A 17029-nucleotide genomic window follows, 5' to 3' on the forward strand; every position below is an offset into this window, starting at 1 on the left:
CACCCTACCTGGGAGCCCCATGCTGCTCCTCCCGCATACCGGGCTCTGGGAACATGGCCAGGGCATGGCAGAGCAGCAGGATCATGAGGGCACACTGCTGAGGCTCACAGCCCTGCTCAGCAGAGCTCACACAGCCTGCACTTGGGTGCTCGGTGCAGCAGGAGGGGGAACAGGGCTCGCTCTGTATCTCAAGGCACAGCAAAATGAAACGTTTGAAACACTCATAACGAGGACAACTGGCTTGTTGCGGGGGTGGAAATATGTGCTATTGAAACTGCTCCAGTACTGATGTTCAGCTTAAATAAAGATAGAGAGTGGCACTGCAATTCCGATTATGTGCAGGTGATGCGGGTTTAATGGATACAGCATTTCACAGGCAGCGCGCACACTACACATTACTGTGTCATGGTAATTATCCCATTTTCTTTTTAAGCAGCCCATAAAATAGTCACATAAAGTTTGTGTAAATGTCACACAGGAAAGTTAGGACCATTTGCAGCAACCATGCTATATCTGTTCCTCAGCTCCTCCCAGCTGCGGGCTCCTATGGCGCTTGCTATGCCCTGCTCGCTTAGATGTGTCACCTTCTCTGGCTTTGTGAAAAATAAAAAAGAGAATGAGCAGGTGATCAGGAATGACAGGCCTCAATAAAGTTTATAACTAGAGCTTGAAGGTTGCCAATGGCCACAAAGTAGTGAATCATATTAAAGAATCAACCTTTTCTATCCATTAACTAGTTTAAATAAAGTCACCATTTACCACCTGCTTCATACTCTTTTTCTCATCTGGCAACTCGGCTTTTATTTAATCACTTTGATCCAAGTGTGTTTATTGAGGCACTTCAGATAGAACCCCTACCAAAAATGCTCCCCTCAATTTTTGAGCTGGTGTTGGCAATGGTAGCACTGAGTGGAGCTGCTGTGGGGACCCTGTGCAACAGGGGCTGTGCATGTTCCCAGGGCAAGCTCCCACTGCCCATCCCAACAAAGAGCACCAGGAGCTTGCAAGATTACAGAATTAAGGTATTTGTAATCCAGCAGCTATGGAGACAGGGCATGGCACAGACAAACAGGGTGGCAGATTAAGGGCTAAAGTTTTACGGGTAAAGAATTTGGATATGCAGATTCTTGCTATATCCCAGCTCTTCCCTGCCTTTTTTGGGTAGTTTCTGTATTAACTATTTGTTACAGGTTACAGCAGCACAGCACAAAGCAGTTCCCATCCCCTACTGCGGGCAGAACACACTTGAGGCAACGCTGCAGGTTTTTGATCACCATCTGCCTCTTGTGTAAGGGAAACGTAACGGAGTCTTATCAGGACAGAGCTGGTGATGACAGGCGTGCAATTGGTAACAAATGGCCCTGCCCCACGGAGGGACACTCTCAGTAACAATGGGATGGCTGAGTCTGAATGAGTGCCTGGATTAAGGGAACAACAAGAGGTGACTCTCGAGCATGCCAGGGCAACCTCAACCTTCCCTTTTTCTATAGGCCAAAGAATGATACCCCTTCCCCTCTCCTACCCCTCTTCCTCCTTCATCAATGTCCTCTTGATGCGATTCTTCCAAACAGCTTTTGACAAAACAAGAGGAAAAGGTCACAGCAGTTAACGTCCTCCTCAACATGATCCTGTTTGAAGCAATGCACTTTTAGAAAGTCCAAGATTAATTACTTCAACCTCAACTTCCCTAGTTTAAACTCCTGTGTCATGACAAAAAAATATATCTACAGTAGCCATCCTACAATGTGCTTCTTGACTGGCCATGCTTGGCTCAATGAGGACTTGAAGGTCTGACCTCAGAATAAAACATTTAAAACATGTTTACATTGAACATACTGTTTTACTGTGAGTTATTGCTACAACCAATAATACAAAGCATATTTGCCACTAAAAGCCTGAAGACCTCTAAGGTCTTGATAAAGAAATGCTGAGATCCCAGAGGGCTCCTCTGAAGGTCAGCATGACAGAAACAACCAGAGACAAAGGGAGGGAAGACAGCTTGCCTTGACACAGTGTCAAGGCAAGGTCTGGAGAAAAACTCCCTGCCCACCTGCATAGCTCCCTCCTGCAGGTTGTACATTTGCCTATCTAAAATAAAATTACCTTTAGCTAAAATCTGTACCAAGTCCATTGTATTGGCCACTTCCACAGATACCTGCAGTACTGGAGAAAGCAGGGGGATCTGAGTGCCAGAGGCTTGCATCAAACAGGCTCCAGGCACACCAGTTTCCCCTCTAAAACCTGAAAAACACTCTGGAGACTTGTGTCTTGTTCCTTAAATTCCCTCATGACCACAGCTACAGCACATTCCTAAACCATTATATAGGGGACTGTCTCTCTAGGTATCCTTTATGCAGAAGATTATGTTTTGGAGGGAGGAGGATGGATGAAGGAGGAAGGATGAAGGAGGAAGGAAGGACAAACAGGTTTCTCTTCAGTGTTAACAGTACAGAAAATTTTCCGAAGTTACACATGCCACAATACCAAAATGTGCCCCTTTTACTGAAACCCACAAAGTGTAAGGACTTATTTTGATAAGTATGCTCATCCCTCTCAACACACCTCTGTAGGTGTGCTGGAGTCATCTTCTGACTGCATTAGACTACCCAGTAAGTTCAATTTTACAACAATAAGGTCAGGGTTGTATTTCACCCCCCCTCTTCCTGTCAATTACAATAAAAAGAAGAATAGAAAATGCATTAGTAGGAGAACAATGATGTTAAAAATACATACCAGTATATCCAGGCAGGCTGCTTTGAGTAGAGTTATTTGGTCTGCAATGGTCAAACTTGTAAAGCCTGGCAATCGCTTTGCAAATTCCACTATTTTAATAATGCACTTCGTTGCAAGTTCACTGAATTTGTCCCAAAGCCCAAGGTCCAGTCGAACCCGATGATCTGCGCTGGAGTTCTGGAAAGACAGACAGAAGGCCCCATAAATCAACAACGTCCCTTTCAGTAAATGGTTTTCAAGGGAAGGAAACAACAACCACGTTTTCCTTCCAGAAGTACTTTCTATTAACATTCCAGGCATTTTCTGCAGCTTGCTGTTGGGATGATGCTGGTTTTAAACTTGGATTAATCGCCTGAAAATTCCTTGGATATTTCTCTGTTGCTTATGATTGCAGAGGCCATCTGTACAAGGAATACAAATGAACTTAAACATTTCCAAATGCCACCCTCATTATTCTTCCTTGCCATTATATAATAAGTGCATTGAGAAAGACAATTTACAGTTGTACCCAAGAAAATATAAATGAACAGTGGAACAAGAATATTGGGTCCTCATCTGGAAAAAGCAGCACAGTATTTAGAACATAGTTTCACATTCTTAAGGTCTTAGAAAATTAGTTCTGCTTAATTTCTCTGCTCTGTGGCTCTGCCACAGCTTTCTGAAGCTACAGTCTCCCATGACTTACAGAGCATTTATTTACACGATGTTAAGGAAAACCCCATGAATGCCATGTGCACATTTAATGGTGCATCCAACATACACCCCACTGCTGGAAGTGTAACAGGGACATACTGGTGGCATATTTCAGAGACTGTTTCCAGTATGTTCACCTACCTCAATAAAAATGTCCATCATTTTCTAGAGTGAATAGGAAACTTCTGTTAAGTTTGTGATCAAACTCACATTTTCATACATTTGGAACAACCACTTAACCCTTGAAAAAGCTGAACATGTCAGCCAAGAATTGTCTGACTCAAAATCTGCTGTGACCCCTTTGATGCCAGCCCACCAACACTGGGTGTCACGAGGAGACCTGGTGAGTCCATTCCAATCCACTCAGGATTCCCGTAGAGTGACAAGAAACAGGTAATGATAGAGCTCTGAAATACCCAACTCCTCTCCTTCTGCCCTCGTATGCAGTGCATTGCCAGCATTTGATCCAATGCTATTTAGGACGCAGCCAGTGTGATGGTGTCCCCTATTTCATAAGCCACCAAGTTTAGTGCGCACTGCAGCTGCCTTCAGCATCTGGGTGATCTCCTCTTCATTGCAGGAGGAATTTTACCTATAAAAATATGCCCAGGCTTTCTCCCCAGCTGCAAAGGAAGCCAACATGATCAGCTGCCTCAGTCTTAGCTGGTTGAAGTTAAAATGTTAAATTAACTTTAAAATTAAAGTTAAATGAGCAGAGTCTCAACCTAAAAGTCTAACAGACATGGCAGATTAAACAGCCATCAAAAAGCATTCAAATTACACAGATCACACTTCCTTGGAGGAAACATTTCCAGTGAGCCTGCCACCACCACTGCTGATGGTGGGGACGTCAACCTCCTTGAAAACCAGTGAAGCCATTATCTTGTCAGCTTTCTTTGGTTCACGGGAAGGACACAGGACTGGAAGAGGTTGGTGAGGGAATGTGGAGTGAGCTCAGCTTGGCTGTGATGCTCTGGACCCCATCCCAGTGCTGCCTTCACAGAACACCACCACCACCATCAGCCATGAAGGGGAAAGCCCTGACAGGTCCCCAGGGCACTGCCAGCCTGACATTCACCCTCACTTGGAACAGGGTGGAGATGTGAGCCAGGAATACTTGCATTAGGCCCTAAGTGCAAAAATAAATGCTAACCATGCTGAGCAGTCTAAAGGAATATACATGCTCCTTCCTGCTACCCCACTCTTTAGGAAGTAATTAATTAATTTTATCATTTGTATTTGAATTTTTATTCTGGAAACTTCTCCTATTTTGTTTTGGTTTTTTTTTTAATGACAGAGGAAAGATAGAAGAAAATGTCTTTATAATGCTAAACCTAAAGAATTGCCTTCAAAATGGTCCAAAACTAATGGGTTAACAGTCATTGTAATGCCCTTTGAAACATTTCTTTCGGCTACTGGAGTATGCATCCTTCAGATTTATTTTATTTCATCCTCAAGGACCTTGGTGAAATACAGTACATTGGAGGAAAAATAAGATCAAGATGTGCAGTCATTCAGGCTGTAATTAAATTTAATAGGCAGTTTATCCAGTTCATAGAAAGATGGCATAGCAGAGAGCTACACAAAGCAGAGCCTAAAGCAGGAAATCATTTTACAATAGGGTATCCATCTGGAAAAAAAGACGTTGCATGAAACCAGCAAGTGTGAACGAAATCTTCATCAGTATCATATGAGGTTACTTTATCATGCTGCAGTGCCAGCAACGGGAAGTTTGACGTGTCTTCTATTAGGAGTAATGCACAGCCATCGTAACAAATGTAAATCTAACTCTCTATTATGCAAACTGAAGAGAAGGGGCAGTTAATAAAATACGAAATAACCAGGTGTTTTATTATGCCAGGTGCCAGATCCCTCAGCATTGGAGCTAATGTGGTTTGCACATTATCTTTGAGATGCTACAAATGGAAAGAGTTTTAACATTCTAGCTGTTAATGAATGTTGACACAAGCGTCACAGGAAAAAGAGCTGGATTTTTAGCAGCATTTTTCAGTATCTAAAACCCAAAACTGACTCAGTATCAATGTATACACTGAACAATAAAACATGGGGTTAAAACAATGCACAATAGAAACAGAAACTCTGATTAAATTTGCCTGGAGATCTCCTCTACCCATGCTGTGAAAAAGATGCAGACGCTATGACTTTTCCTGAATATTTTACTGAAGAGGGTTTTTGGGTGTCTTTTCCAGGAGCAGTCTCGCACGTTTTTCAGGCCTATGCACCAGTGCACATATGGTGGAACAATACTGTAATACACCCTAGTGGCATCTTTATCAGTGGAAAAGCCCAACCTAGCTATGAAATCCAATTAAACAGCCATTTTTGCCACATAAATTGATCCCATTTTTTCCATCATTTTTGTTTTTTCATTGCAGACTGCTCTGTCTCCACATTAACAATACAGGATGAGGTACTCATAGAAACACACACAGCAGCAGAATCCCTACTGTCTTTAAAATCCACTTTACAAAGGAAACAAGGCTCACAGGGGTACTCTGCCCTAATCAGGAACACTTGTGATGCCTCTTTAGTAAAAGGAGAAATGCACTCCAGCCCTGGCGAGTTCACCGAGGACCACGGCATATGTCCCTGCTCAGTCCCAGTATCAGGAGATACATACATACATACATACATACATACATACATACATACATACATATATATATTCCTCTGCAATGGCACAGAACAATAGCTGTATAACTTCTAAGCCCAGCACTTACAAAGAACAATATGCTGCCAAGATGTGGAACCTCTTCACTTCCAGCCAGCCAAGAGAAACCCAGCAGAATCTGCAGCAAGGGTCGGCAGAGCCAAAATTGTTTTCTGTCTTATCCTTCCTTTATCACAAGGCTGATGTAACACAGCTGTAGACTTACAAATAATACCACTCTCAAGGGACAAGCAGTATAGTTACACTCAATTATACTATAAAGTATGACATCTCCAGAGAAATTACTCAGGCACTCTCTCTTACCTAGATGACAGTAATAAAACAGATCTGTTTATGATGGAGTTTTGGAATCCATTACATATAAACAGCTTGCTGATTCTCATCATTGGAAGACCTGTACTTGTCACTGCCCACCAAATGCAACTGTTAAGTCAAATGACCCAGGGAATTTAATACAAGTGCTGTTCTCCCATTATTTTAAGTAGACTTCTATTAACTATGCAAAGTATGGGACCACTTTTTCTTTTTAAAGAGCAGATGGCTATAAAAAAACATAATTGAAAAATGCTTCTCCAAAACCATTTTTACCAGGTAAAAACACAATGGGGGAGTGGGGGTGAAATCACCATGTAACCTTTCCCTCTGGGAAATGCAGGCTGCAGTGCTCAAGAGGGAGAGAAGCCAGATACACAAGCCAAATGCCTGAACAGATTTTTTTTTTTTATTATATCTCTGTAATGACTTTTTTACTTTACACTCTTATACTTAAAATTCTTTGCTCATTTTAGCAACAAATGAAATCTTCTTTTAAAACAGTTTGAATGATCACGTAACCAAAGGCACTCAGGGGCTGCTCTTGCAGAATGCTTTCTTCCAGCCACCATCGCTGCCAGTACAAAGGGGAAGGCTCACAAAATTCAAGGCAATCCATATTGGTTAAAAACACTCACTTCTCACCCCTCACTAGAGAATTAAATTAGAAACTCTAAGGTTATAAAAGCAGTCTGTGTGCTCTGTAGTGTGAGCACGTCATGCTTCATGATTGAGAGCACACAGAACCACACATAAAAGCAGGACTGGGGGCAGTCTTCTACCTGTACTAGATTGTTACTATCAAGAAAAGCAGAGTAGCAGAGGTGTCTAGCTCCCCTTGGACTCAGCACTTAGAAAAAGGGCTGTCTGCTCCTTTGTTTTTTGATTTCTGGTCTCTACTTCAAGTGTCCCAGACTGCTGCCGGAGCCCTGCCGTTCGATCAGCAGCTGGTGGTGGTGTCCAAGCACTGGAGCTGTGCTCCTGTGACCAGCACACACAGCTCCCACATCCCAGATCCTCCTGTATCCTCAGCGCTGCAGAAAGGCTTCTCCCCTGCCCCTGGGCTGACGGGTGGCTAGAGGGGAAGATGACCCTTACTCCAGCTCGAGTGCTACTCTGTCCTTCCCACATAAGCTTTTGACACTGAAGTCCTACATAAAATGCTGGAGTGGCTGCCAGACCTTACCTAGATGAGAGATTTAAACACTGCATTTCACACACAGACTATGAGAATGCAGTTAAGAAGACAGTATTTAGCACCACTGCTATTAGTTTTGACTCAGCATTCGAAGGAAGCTGCATCAGTCTCAAAGATTCAAGGTAAGCCAAAAGTAACTCTTTCAGTATAATTTTGTTATTGCAGCTTGTACGTTACCAAGCCATGACAAAACAGGAGGGAGCTCAGCCCCATGCAGCAGTCCACCACTGTGGACTTCCAACAGACCACTGCTAAAAGCAAAATATCTCCTGCCCTGAGATATGAATGCCCCATTCGGCCTGAGATACAAATGACCAATATCCAGCCCCAGAGAGAGTGTGGTCAGGTCATGGCTGCTCGTGCTCCTTAGACAGACAAGATTCATCTGTTCATTACTGACATCCAAGTGGTCTCAATAAGAGCTCTGAAATTCCAACAGGAACATAAACTCGCCATGGGCTTCAGATGGAACCTAAGGACGAAGACATCAGCAGTGGGTGTGATATGCAACAAGACCCTCTCCAATTTCATCCACTTGTATCATTTCAAGAGCTAAAATATTAATGATACTTCAGCATCCAATACCTAATGCAAGTGTAGAGGTGCCAAGGTTTATCTTTCAGCCCTCCAGGATCTCTGGCAATTACCAGGATGCAGTACCATCCCACCAGCTGCAACGCACTCTGCTAACTCCGAGGTAATGTGGAAATACATACCAACATGTTCCTCTGGGAAGGACCAGAGAAGCATGTGGAGGACAGGCTCCTTCCCCAGTACTAACCAATCTACATGGTTAGTAGATCTACATCAGAATTAAATGTGAAAAGTGTTTGTGAAAATACTTTCAGTGACATGAAAAACATACCTTCTTCTATCATCACACCATATGCGTTTGCTTTTCTTGCACTTAAATACCAAGACTTACACTTAGACCTCAGTTTTGAGCCTTGCCCTTTGCTTTTTAAATAGATTAAAATGCCATAAAACAGCACCCTGATTGCTAGAACAGTGCATATTGATGGCACACAGGAATTTGCCTACACCACTCTGAGAAATTTAATGTTTCAATAGCAGAAAATTTACTCAAAACAGAGAGCAATCCAGTGACAGAAGTATTTCATCTGGCCTCTGGGGATTGCATCCCAGATCTTCATCTGGGGCTGGAGGGCAAGCACTATGGAGGCAGCTGTCTCCTCAGCCCAGCCATGTCACTCCTGAACTCCTGCTCTCAGCAATGAGAGCACATGCTTGACTACCTCAGGATGTTTTGTGTGTCTCCCTCTGAAACAGCCAGTGCTGCTGCAACCAACAGCAAGCCCAGACCCAGCAAAGTCATTCCTCCATTGACAATGCTCTAAACATTACCTAAGTTATTTTTTTGTCATCTCTTTTATTACTGGATTTGCAAACTTGACATTGAATTTTCTTTAATCAATTAGTATCACTGAGCTTCCCTGTATTTAGCAACATATATATGTATAGAAGAAAAATTATTTCCCTGACTCATCTCTGGAGAAGTTCCCATAGTACTGAGCTTCTTGATGGGGGGGCTGATTTTTCATTTCTAAAAGCTGCAGAAGTTTTTGCTGGTATGTGATATTTTGGTAGACTGGGAAAGGATGTGTAATTTTTGGGGTTGTCATGTGCAGAGCCAGGAGTCGAACTCAATAATCCTTGTGGGTCCCTTCCAACTCAGGATATTCTATGATTCTAGAAATAAATGGCAAATGAGCCTTTTGGAAACTGTTTTACTTAAACATTTCATATTTTCCTTGACCTTGGTAGCTTTGGGACTATCACCAGTAATCCAGCAGCATTTAAGAACTCCCTACACCTGCAAAGTTGTAATCCGCTGACGCACGAGCAGAGATCACATCTTTGGAAGCCAACAAATTTCTAATGAATGATGGAATGTAACTGACTCATGGTCTCAGAGCTGGTCGTTTGGCCGGATTAATCCTCCAGACGTCTCTCGTGATGCCGCTAAGTAGCGCTCACGTCTAAGTGCAATTTCTCTCCCCAGCAGGCAGCGTTCGCACGCACACCTCTGCTTTTCCCTGGCTAAGGAGGTGCAAAGAGTGCATCTACTGCTCCATCTATTTAAAATGTCCAGAGCCTCCAAAATTCACATCATCCAAGCATATCCAGAACACTATGTGCCTCAAACCATACTAACCGTAGTGTATTTTCCCAGCTGGCAGAGAGAGGGGAAGGTTTCCTGGTGAGCTTTTCGGATCTTCTCAGTGAGATCATCTAACTCTGCTGTCATTTCATAGTTTTCTGTGGACTCCTGCTTTGAAGGTTCCTTCTTCTTTTTGTTCCTATCATTTCTGACAGCTGTAAGAAAAGCAGAGATACCGATCACATGGGGTTATTCAGATCAACCTATGTTGCTTCTGCTGCTCTATTTTTAAAAATGCTGTTACTTTAAACATACATTATTTTAGGTGAATATAAAAATGTTATATGCACAGAGAACAATACTTCCAGCTTACTTATTTAAAAATAATTTAAGAACTAAATGTAATGAGCCGTGATGAAACCAAACTTCCACAGGGGTTTGTTGTGGGTGTGCTATCACACTCCCATAGTATGTGCCTTCCAGGAAAGTCTACTACAACTTCATATGCACAGTGTCTTAGTAATTTTGTGCGGTGGGATTTTTTCACTGTAGCACTACAGCTGTGCATGGTAGATGGTGAAGTCCTCTACGGTGACGCAGTTGCTATTTTATTGGATGTGAACAACACTAAAAAAAGACAGCAACTGTCTTTCTTCTTAAGTACCTCAGCATGGAAGATAACACAGCCCCATACTAACACAAACTCCACCAAACAAAAGTTATTTAAAAGGAAAGTTAAATGTGAAAACAGTAAAAGAAAGAAGATGAAACACATAAACCCCAAGTTCTGAAGATCAAAGGAGAAGCACAAACACTTGAAAGAGTAAAAATGGCAGTGAAGCTATCTAAAGTTGCTTGCCATCTGCTTCTGCACTCAGATCAGCCTTCTACCTTCCCCCGGCCGTGGGGGATTACTGGAAATATGCATCGTGCGCACTCATGCTGTAATTGATTTCCCACATATTTGTGTTCTGTAATAAAATATGACAGCTGCTCCATCACCATGCTGCTCTTTGTTCTTTTAATGAAAATAGCTTAATTTTACAAAACGTGCCCAGGAGATAAGTCCATGTCCACAGTATTGCCAGTAATTGTGAATTTTATCAAGAGGCTTGCTGTTAGCTAAAGCTAACGTCTTAAGTGTAACCAGATGCATAAGGCTTTACAACAAAGCCAAGCAAAATCAATCCCTCTCCCCAAAGACTCCATGTCAATATTAAACACCCTGAAGACTAAATGTTACTGGATAAAGAAAACCAATCCTAACATTGTTAGTATTCAAAACCTCACGATATTTAAAACAAGGTCCTAAACTTGCAGGGTGCGGCTGGTGGGTTTGGCACATGTGAGCATGGCCAGGGATTCTGGATGGCCAAAGATCTGCTGATTCTTATTTGTACTGTCCTGCCCCACAAAGTGCATCTATCCATGCCATAGGGAGGGAAGCACAGAGCCACCTCCATGCCAGCTCTTTTTCCCTGTGGGTTCCCCAGGCCCATCTCCACATTTTCTGTGGTTGCTTCCTACATGCCAGTGAACCACAAATAATCACAAAGAGCAGAAAAAATAGTGAGCTGGGAAAGCATCAGTGTCAGGGGCATCTACAGAAATAACATATTGTGTGTAATAGAAAACGAGTAGAGATGTGGGGAATATTGTTTCTCCTTCACGAGGCCGTTAGGCACATAGTCCATGCAATGTATGGCTCTGGTTTTCTCACTAAAGGTCTGACTTTGCAACTGAGAGAACTCTGACACCAATCATTCACATTTTAAGCATGAACTTTACTTAACTGTGTGACAGACCCGCACTGAAGTCAGTCATATGCTTGGCTGGATCAGGGCTGGGATGCTGAGCCCCCCACTGGATTAAAGCCTAACCTTGAACACCATCAATTTTGCTGTTTGGAGAACACAGACTCAAAGGAGGCCAGCAAGAATGGACCAGAAAGGTTATTCCTTGAAAAAGGTACAATGCTACCAGTGTAGTCAGATTTAGGGGGATAGACTGGATCACCCCACTTCCTTTTACGAGTTTTCCCTTCAAGCAAATGCTGTGATTTTGTTTGCTGGACCCCAGGGCAGAGCACAAGTGCCACGTTTGGCACTGAAAAAACATCCAGGACCCAGAGGTACATCTTGAGTGCTGCCAACTGCCACTGCACTTCAGAAATAAATCCTAATCACTGCTGTACTTGGGAGATAAAAGAGTTCCCTAGAAAATTCTCAAAACTCCTATACAACCACAAAGAGCAATAAACCTTTGTCACAAAGCCCCACTTACTTATAGCTCTACAAGCTGATTGACTAATTTGCCAAGCAGGCAGCCTCAGCAACTACTTCCCTCCACAGCTTTGAACTCCTTGTGGAAGATGAACACATTATTTAGACCAGGCTTCAAAGCAGGTGCCAAGGGCTCCCAGAGACCAGGAGATAACTCTGGCAGGAACCCTGCCATGCTCCTTTGCTACCCCAGTACTGCTCCTTCTGCAGCTGTATCTGAAGTCCCTTTCCTTCCAAAGGCCACCACAGGGACAGCTGCTGATCAACTCTCACCACCAAATTGGCCCAGCTCTTTCCTCTTTGTTTTTTGGTGCAAATCAAAGGGGAGAAAGGGGAGAAGTAACGTATCCTGAAAACTAAAAAAAGTTTTTGTTCCTCATTACCTTTCTTGTATGATTCTGATAGCTTTTATAATAATGATAAACCAGAATAATATATATATTTTCTTGCTTTATTCATTAAGGCTGCATCAGACATGTCAGTGTTTCTATATTCTCTGTAAGATAATGGATTAAAGCGCTGACGTATAACACCCAAGCTCCAAAAATATAAAGCATTTCAATAACACTGAACTATTGGGCAGATTTAACTACAGCTATAATTCAACATGCAAAAAAAGAAGAGAGAGAGAAAGAGCGTAAGACAACACTATGTTTAAAAGAGTTAAATAAAAACATATAAACACACATTTACGCAGTAAATTTAAAAACCATCACTGGTCTGGAAACAGGAACTGTCACACCGCATGTGGGAAGGGTTTTGGATTACAGCTTATGCTTATATTACATAAATCACACCTTTTGGTATCTTGATCTTTACATGCATACGATCACATCAATCCCCAATGCAATTCCACTGCCTTTTAATGATGATATGCCAGTGATGAATCTGTGTCACAGTTAATGCTGCCGTAGAAAACTCAGGTTATGAATTTCATTACTTGTGCACTAAATTCTGACTTGATGGCTGCATTAGTTAGGAGCGCCCAAGAGGGGACAGTATGGAAGCTTTCTTGCCCTATAAGAACTCCTGGAAGTTAAAAAAACCTTAAAGAAAAATAAATAAGGTGGTGGTGTGTGGAAAGAGACTGCAAAAAGGTGTATCTTGATACGTGAGGAAGCCAGGTCTTGGCGCGTCTCAGAAGGCTGAGCGACACACGCCCACACCTGTGCACGTCTGCTTCAATCCATCTTCCTGTGACAGCTTCCCTGTCCCCTTGACATACACGCCAGGACTTGTGCTCCCACACCCAGAAACCTCCAGGCATCCACAGCAGGGTTTGCAAGCTGGCAAAGGTACTTTCTGTTGCCTTAAGAACCAGCCCCTACCTTCAAATGTTCAGCCTCCTCCCTGATGGCAGAGGGGCAGAACATCATCTCTTGTCCTGTTCAGTCTGTTCTCCTCACTCCAGGTTTGCCACTGTTTTTTCCTTAGCCTCAGATACACTTTCCCTCTTCTACTTGAAGAGATGGACAGGGCACAAAAGTTGCATGAGGGTCAGATATATTTTTCAAGGAAAGCAGGGTCTGCTGTAGATGGAACTAAGCATAGGGAAGACACAAACATCTTCTCTTGGAGAACCCCAGTGCTCTCATTTAATAACCATGCAGCAATTCTCCTGCCTGAGTGGGGTCATTTCAAGCATGTCCTAAAGCAGGGAATCATCCAGTCTTAAACATGAGCCCCTCAGGTCCACCAAACTTAGCCACTGCTTGGCCTAAGAACAGTCTGGGATCCAGCCCATGAGACTTAGTTTCAAGACAATCAGGTAAAATCATTGAATAGTGACTATTTGTACATCCCTTCGTCAAAGGTGGCACAAACATGTCCAAAGGAGAAGAACTTGGCACTCTCAATGCAATTTTTCCTATTACTTGCACAACCTGTGCTTCTCCAGATATCTAGAAAATACACAGACAGCTCCTTTCATGTATTATAATGCTTAATCAGCTTAAATTCACAATTTGAAATGCTATCACTGCAGTTTTGTCTCTCGGAGATCCCCGTGACCTTTGAAGAGCTCTGTGTACTAGTTAGCTGGTTTTGTTCCTGTAGCAACAACTACTAGTGCTTCCAGTCAGTTCGCATTCCTGTAAAACCACACTTCTCTTGTCCCCAAATATTTTGGAAGTTACTCGTTAAGCTAACAAACCTCAAAAGCACCATAAAGCACACAGAGCAAGTCAGTAATTGCACAGCGCTGGGCACAAGGTCAGTTTGCAAAAAGACTCCTTTTGTTTGTAAAACCCAATGAGAAGAGAAGTGGGAGGTGAACTGAGGTAGGAACACTGCAGACCTGCCAGTTCTTCCTTCTGGGCAGAGGCTTGCTGTCCCCGCCTGTCCTCCTGCTCCTTGGGAAGCCACCTGTCCCTGTGTGAACGCCAGGTAGCCTGGGCAGGCTGATGGTGCCACATGCGGCCGTGGGGCTGACGCTCAGCACTGCAGCCGGGAAATCCAGGAGCACCAAGATGTTTGTTAGGGTGGAAACCCACAAACCTTGCACAGCTCCTCCACACTCTTGCTTCTCCAACTCCAGAGGCAGCTCCTAAAACATTTCTAATTCCGGTAGAAGTTAGCAGCTGTGGACAATTTCAGTCAAGCATGCAAAACGCTTACCTACTGCCAGTGCCAGGTCTGCTCCATCAGGTTAAATGCCCAACATATACCACGCAGTACTCTTCAACAAACTGTGCTAATGGTATGGAATGGCAGTCCATAAGGATGTCTTTCCCAACAGCCACATTGGAAAATCTCAAACCAAGGGAGACTTAGCAACCCTGATGCTGCTGCTGCTGCTGAGCTAGGCTCTCTGACCCAATGGTCAAAAGCAGCACCCAGCTGTGCATCCCAGGCAGCTCCCAAGCCCGGGAACTGGTAGAAGAAAGCACAGAGATGAGGGAACTCAAGGAGGTTGAGTTTCCCGTCTCCAACATAAGTAAAGGAACAAAATAATCCTCTCGAAAGCAGCACAATCACACTTGACAAACTGACGAGCCATCAGCTCAGGATGGTGAGACTCCTGTTCATGTTAACAGCAGTGCAATTGCAAGCCAAACATACTAAAATATGCAGAACACCAGGTAGTTATAAATAGATTGGTTTCCTAGGTCGTGATTTCCAGATGAAATAATGTTTTCTTTTAGGCAAAACAGCTCAGTCTTAAAAAAAGCCAGGAAACTATTTTAAAACAAATTTCCATGCCGAAACTTGGCTTTGACATATGGAGAATGATGAGAGACAAAGCCCATTTCAAACACAAACCTCTCATTTCTAATGGACAAAGCCAATAACAAGTACACAATTGTGTAAGGGGCTTACACAACCAAAACACATTGAAACCTGCATGTTTTGTGGCTGATTCTGAGAAATCAACCATGTCAGCTGTTGGATAACAATCGCCAGAAGAAAACATCTCAAATTAAGTGAGATAGTATCTCTCTACAGACACATATCAAAATTAACAGGGAGCACAGAGAAACGATCATGGTAGACATTTCATAAGCACCTGGCACGCTATCATTTTTCCCCAGGCACAGAGCAAGCACATATATTACAGAATTCAAGCCCGCCCTGGGTTTCCTATTGAGAAATAACATTCAGCTATGGCAAACCCGCCCCGGCCAACACGCCAGAAACCTCAGTTCAACCACAGGGGAACACACCACAGATCCAGAGGACATCGTCCTGTTGCCTGCCTTCACGTACACTGGCCCTTCCAGCCACTTGTGGTATTTTTTCTTTTTTTTGAGGAAGGTGAATCTGAACTCTGCCTTGCAGCTTTGTATTATTCATTACATAATTGCTATGTTTTATTAGAAATATGATCTATTATAACCTTGAATATGGTAACTTAAATGACATTGAAAATTAGATTATTCTGATTATTAGAGAAGTGAGAAAGGTACTAAACATTTGTAAGGCTGATAATCAATCAGTGTATCCATGTGAGTGCAATAAAAATCAATCAGGAGCTAGTGCGTTTAAATCTAATTTTTTAAGCATGACATTTTCTTCTGAGTTTCTTTTTTAAATGTCACCCTCTTCTACAACAGTGATTGATTCTATCCCCAGGGATAGTTAACTCCAACTGTTTTATTCATTGCGCTGAGCTCTCGTATCCACAGTCTTTTCTAAATATCAAATTAATGACAACAATAATATTTTCATCAAAATGTGAAATTCAGAAATAGGCATTCATGGAATCAAAAACAGCAAGAAGTGTGGCAGTACATTTAAATTGCTTCAAATACCAGGGACCTTTTAACTAGCAGGCAGTGTACTTTATTTAACACAGAAAATGGTGGAATTTTGTGTCCCTCCCGTTCACTTTTTCCTCCCATAAAAGAGAAGGCCAAGGATTTGCTTGTTTAAAACATAATTCATTTAGAAATGTTTCAGCAGTGAACAATTAATCACTGGCTATAGGGAGTCTGTGAGTAATTACCTATGCCTTCAAAATAACCTTATTAGGCTATTGTAAGTATAGGGGAGACCTTTGATACCTATAGCCTAAGGGCCTCTATTTTTCCATTCATGCACAGGGGATTTATATGGTTATATCCTGACGAAAGCAACACATCCCCCCATTTATGTGTGAGGATAACTGCGGGGTTAATATATCAAGAGCTGAGTTATAAGAGCAGGTTTCATTATATGAATGAATGATACAAATGGATGCTCTACAGCTTTATTCAACCGGCGTGAAACTTCATCTGTGGTTTCAAGGATTCCCATCAGCCTGAACAATTTCATTTTTGACATGAAATTTGGCACCTGCTATTGTCACATCCCTGAAATATTAGTAAGTGGAATGAGCAAAAAAAGGAGTTCCTGGTCCTTTGAAAAAAAAAAAAAATACCATCTGAAATCAGACGTAGGACCAAAACTGAAAAGCCAATGCACAACAAGAGGCTGAGAAAAATACCCCTGGAAAATAGTTGAAAGGAGTGCCTTTGGCATTTTTTTTACCTATTTATTTTAAATTATTATTTATATTA

At 42.5% G+C, this 17029-nt stretch overlaps 1 protein-coding gene across 12 annotated transcripts in view; it reads right to left on the reverse strand.

Moving 5' to 3' along the window:
• Window positions 1-17029, reverse strand: part of RARB (retinoic acid receptor beta) — a 324550-nt gene that overhangs the window by 12599 nt on the left and 294922 nt on the right. For all 12 annotated transcript variants that reach the window (XM_017732112.1, XM_017732111.1, XM_017732113.1 and 9 more), the window contains 2 exons: window positions 9805-9965; window positions 2734-2910 (listed from right to left, as the gene is read on the reverse strand). In XM_017732112.1, coding sequence (XP_017587601.1) covers window positions 2734-2910; window positions 9805-9965 — 338 coding nt within the window. The remainder of the gene's footprint in view (window positions 1-2733; window positions 2911-9804; window positions 9966-17029) is intronic.

Source organism: Corvus brachyrhynchos, unplaced genomic scaffold (genome assembly GCF_000691975.1).
Source record: "Corvus brachyrhynchos isolate BGI_N302 unplaced genomic scaffold, ASM69197v1 scaffold53, whole genome shotgun sequence".
In the NCBI taxonomy this organism is placed as follows: Eukaryota; Metazoa; Chordata; class Aves; order Passeriformes; family Corvidae; genus Corvus; species Corvus brachyrhynchos.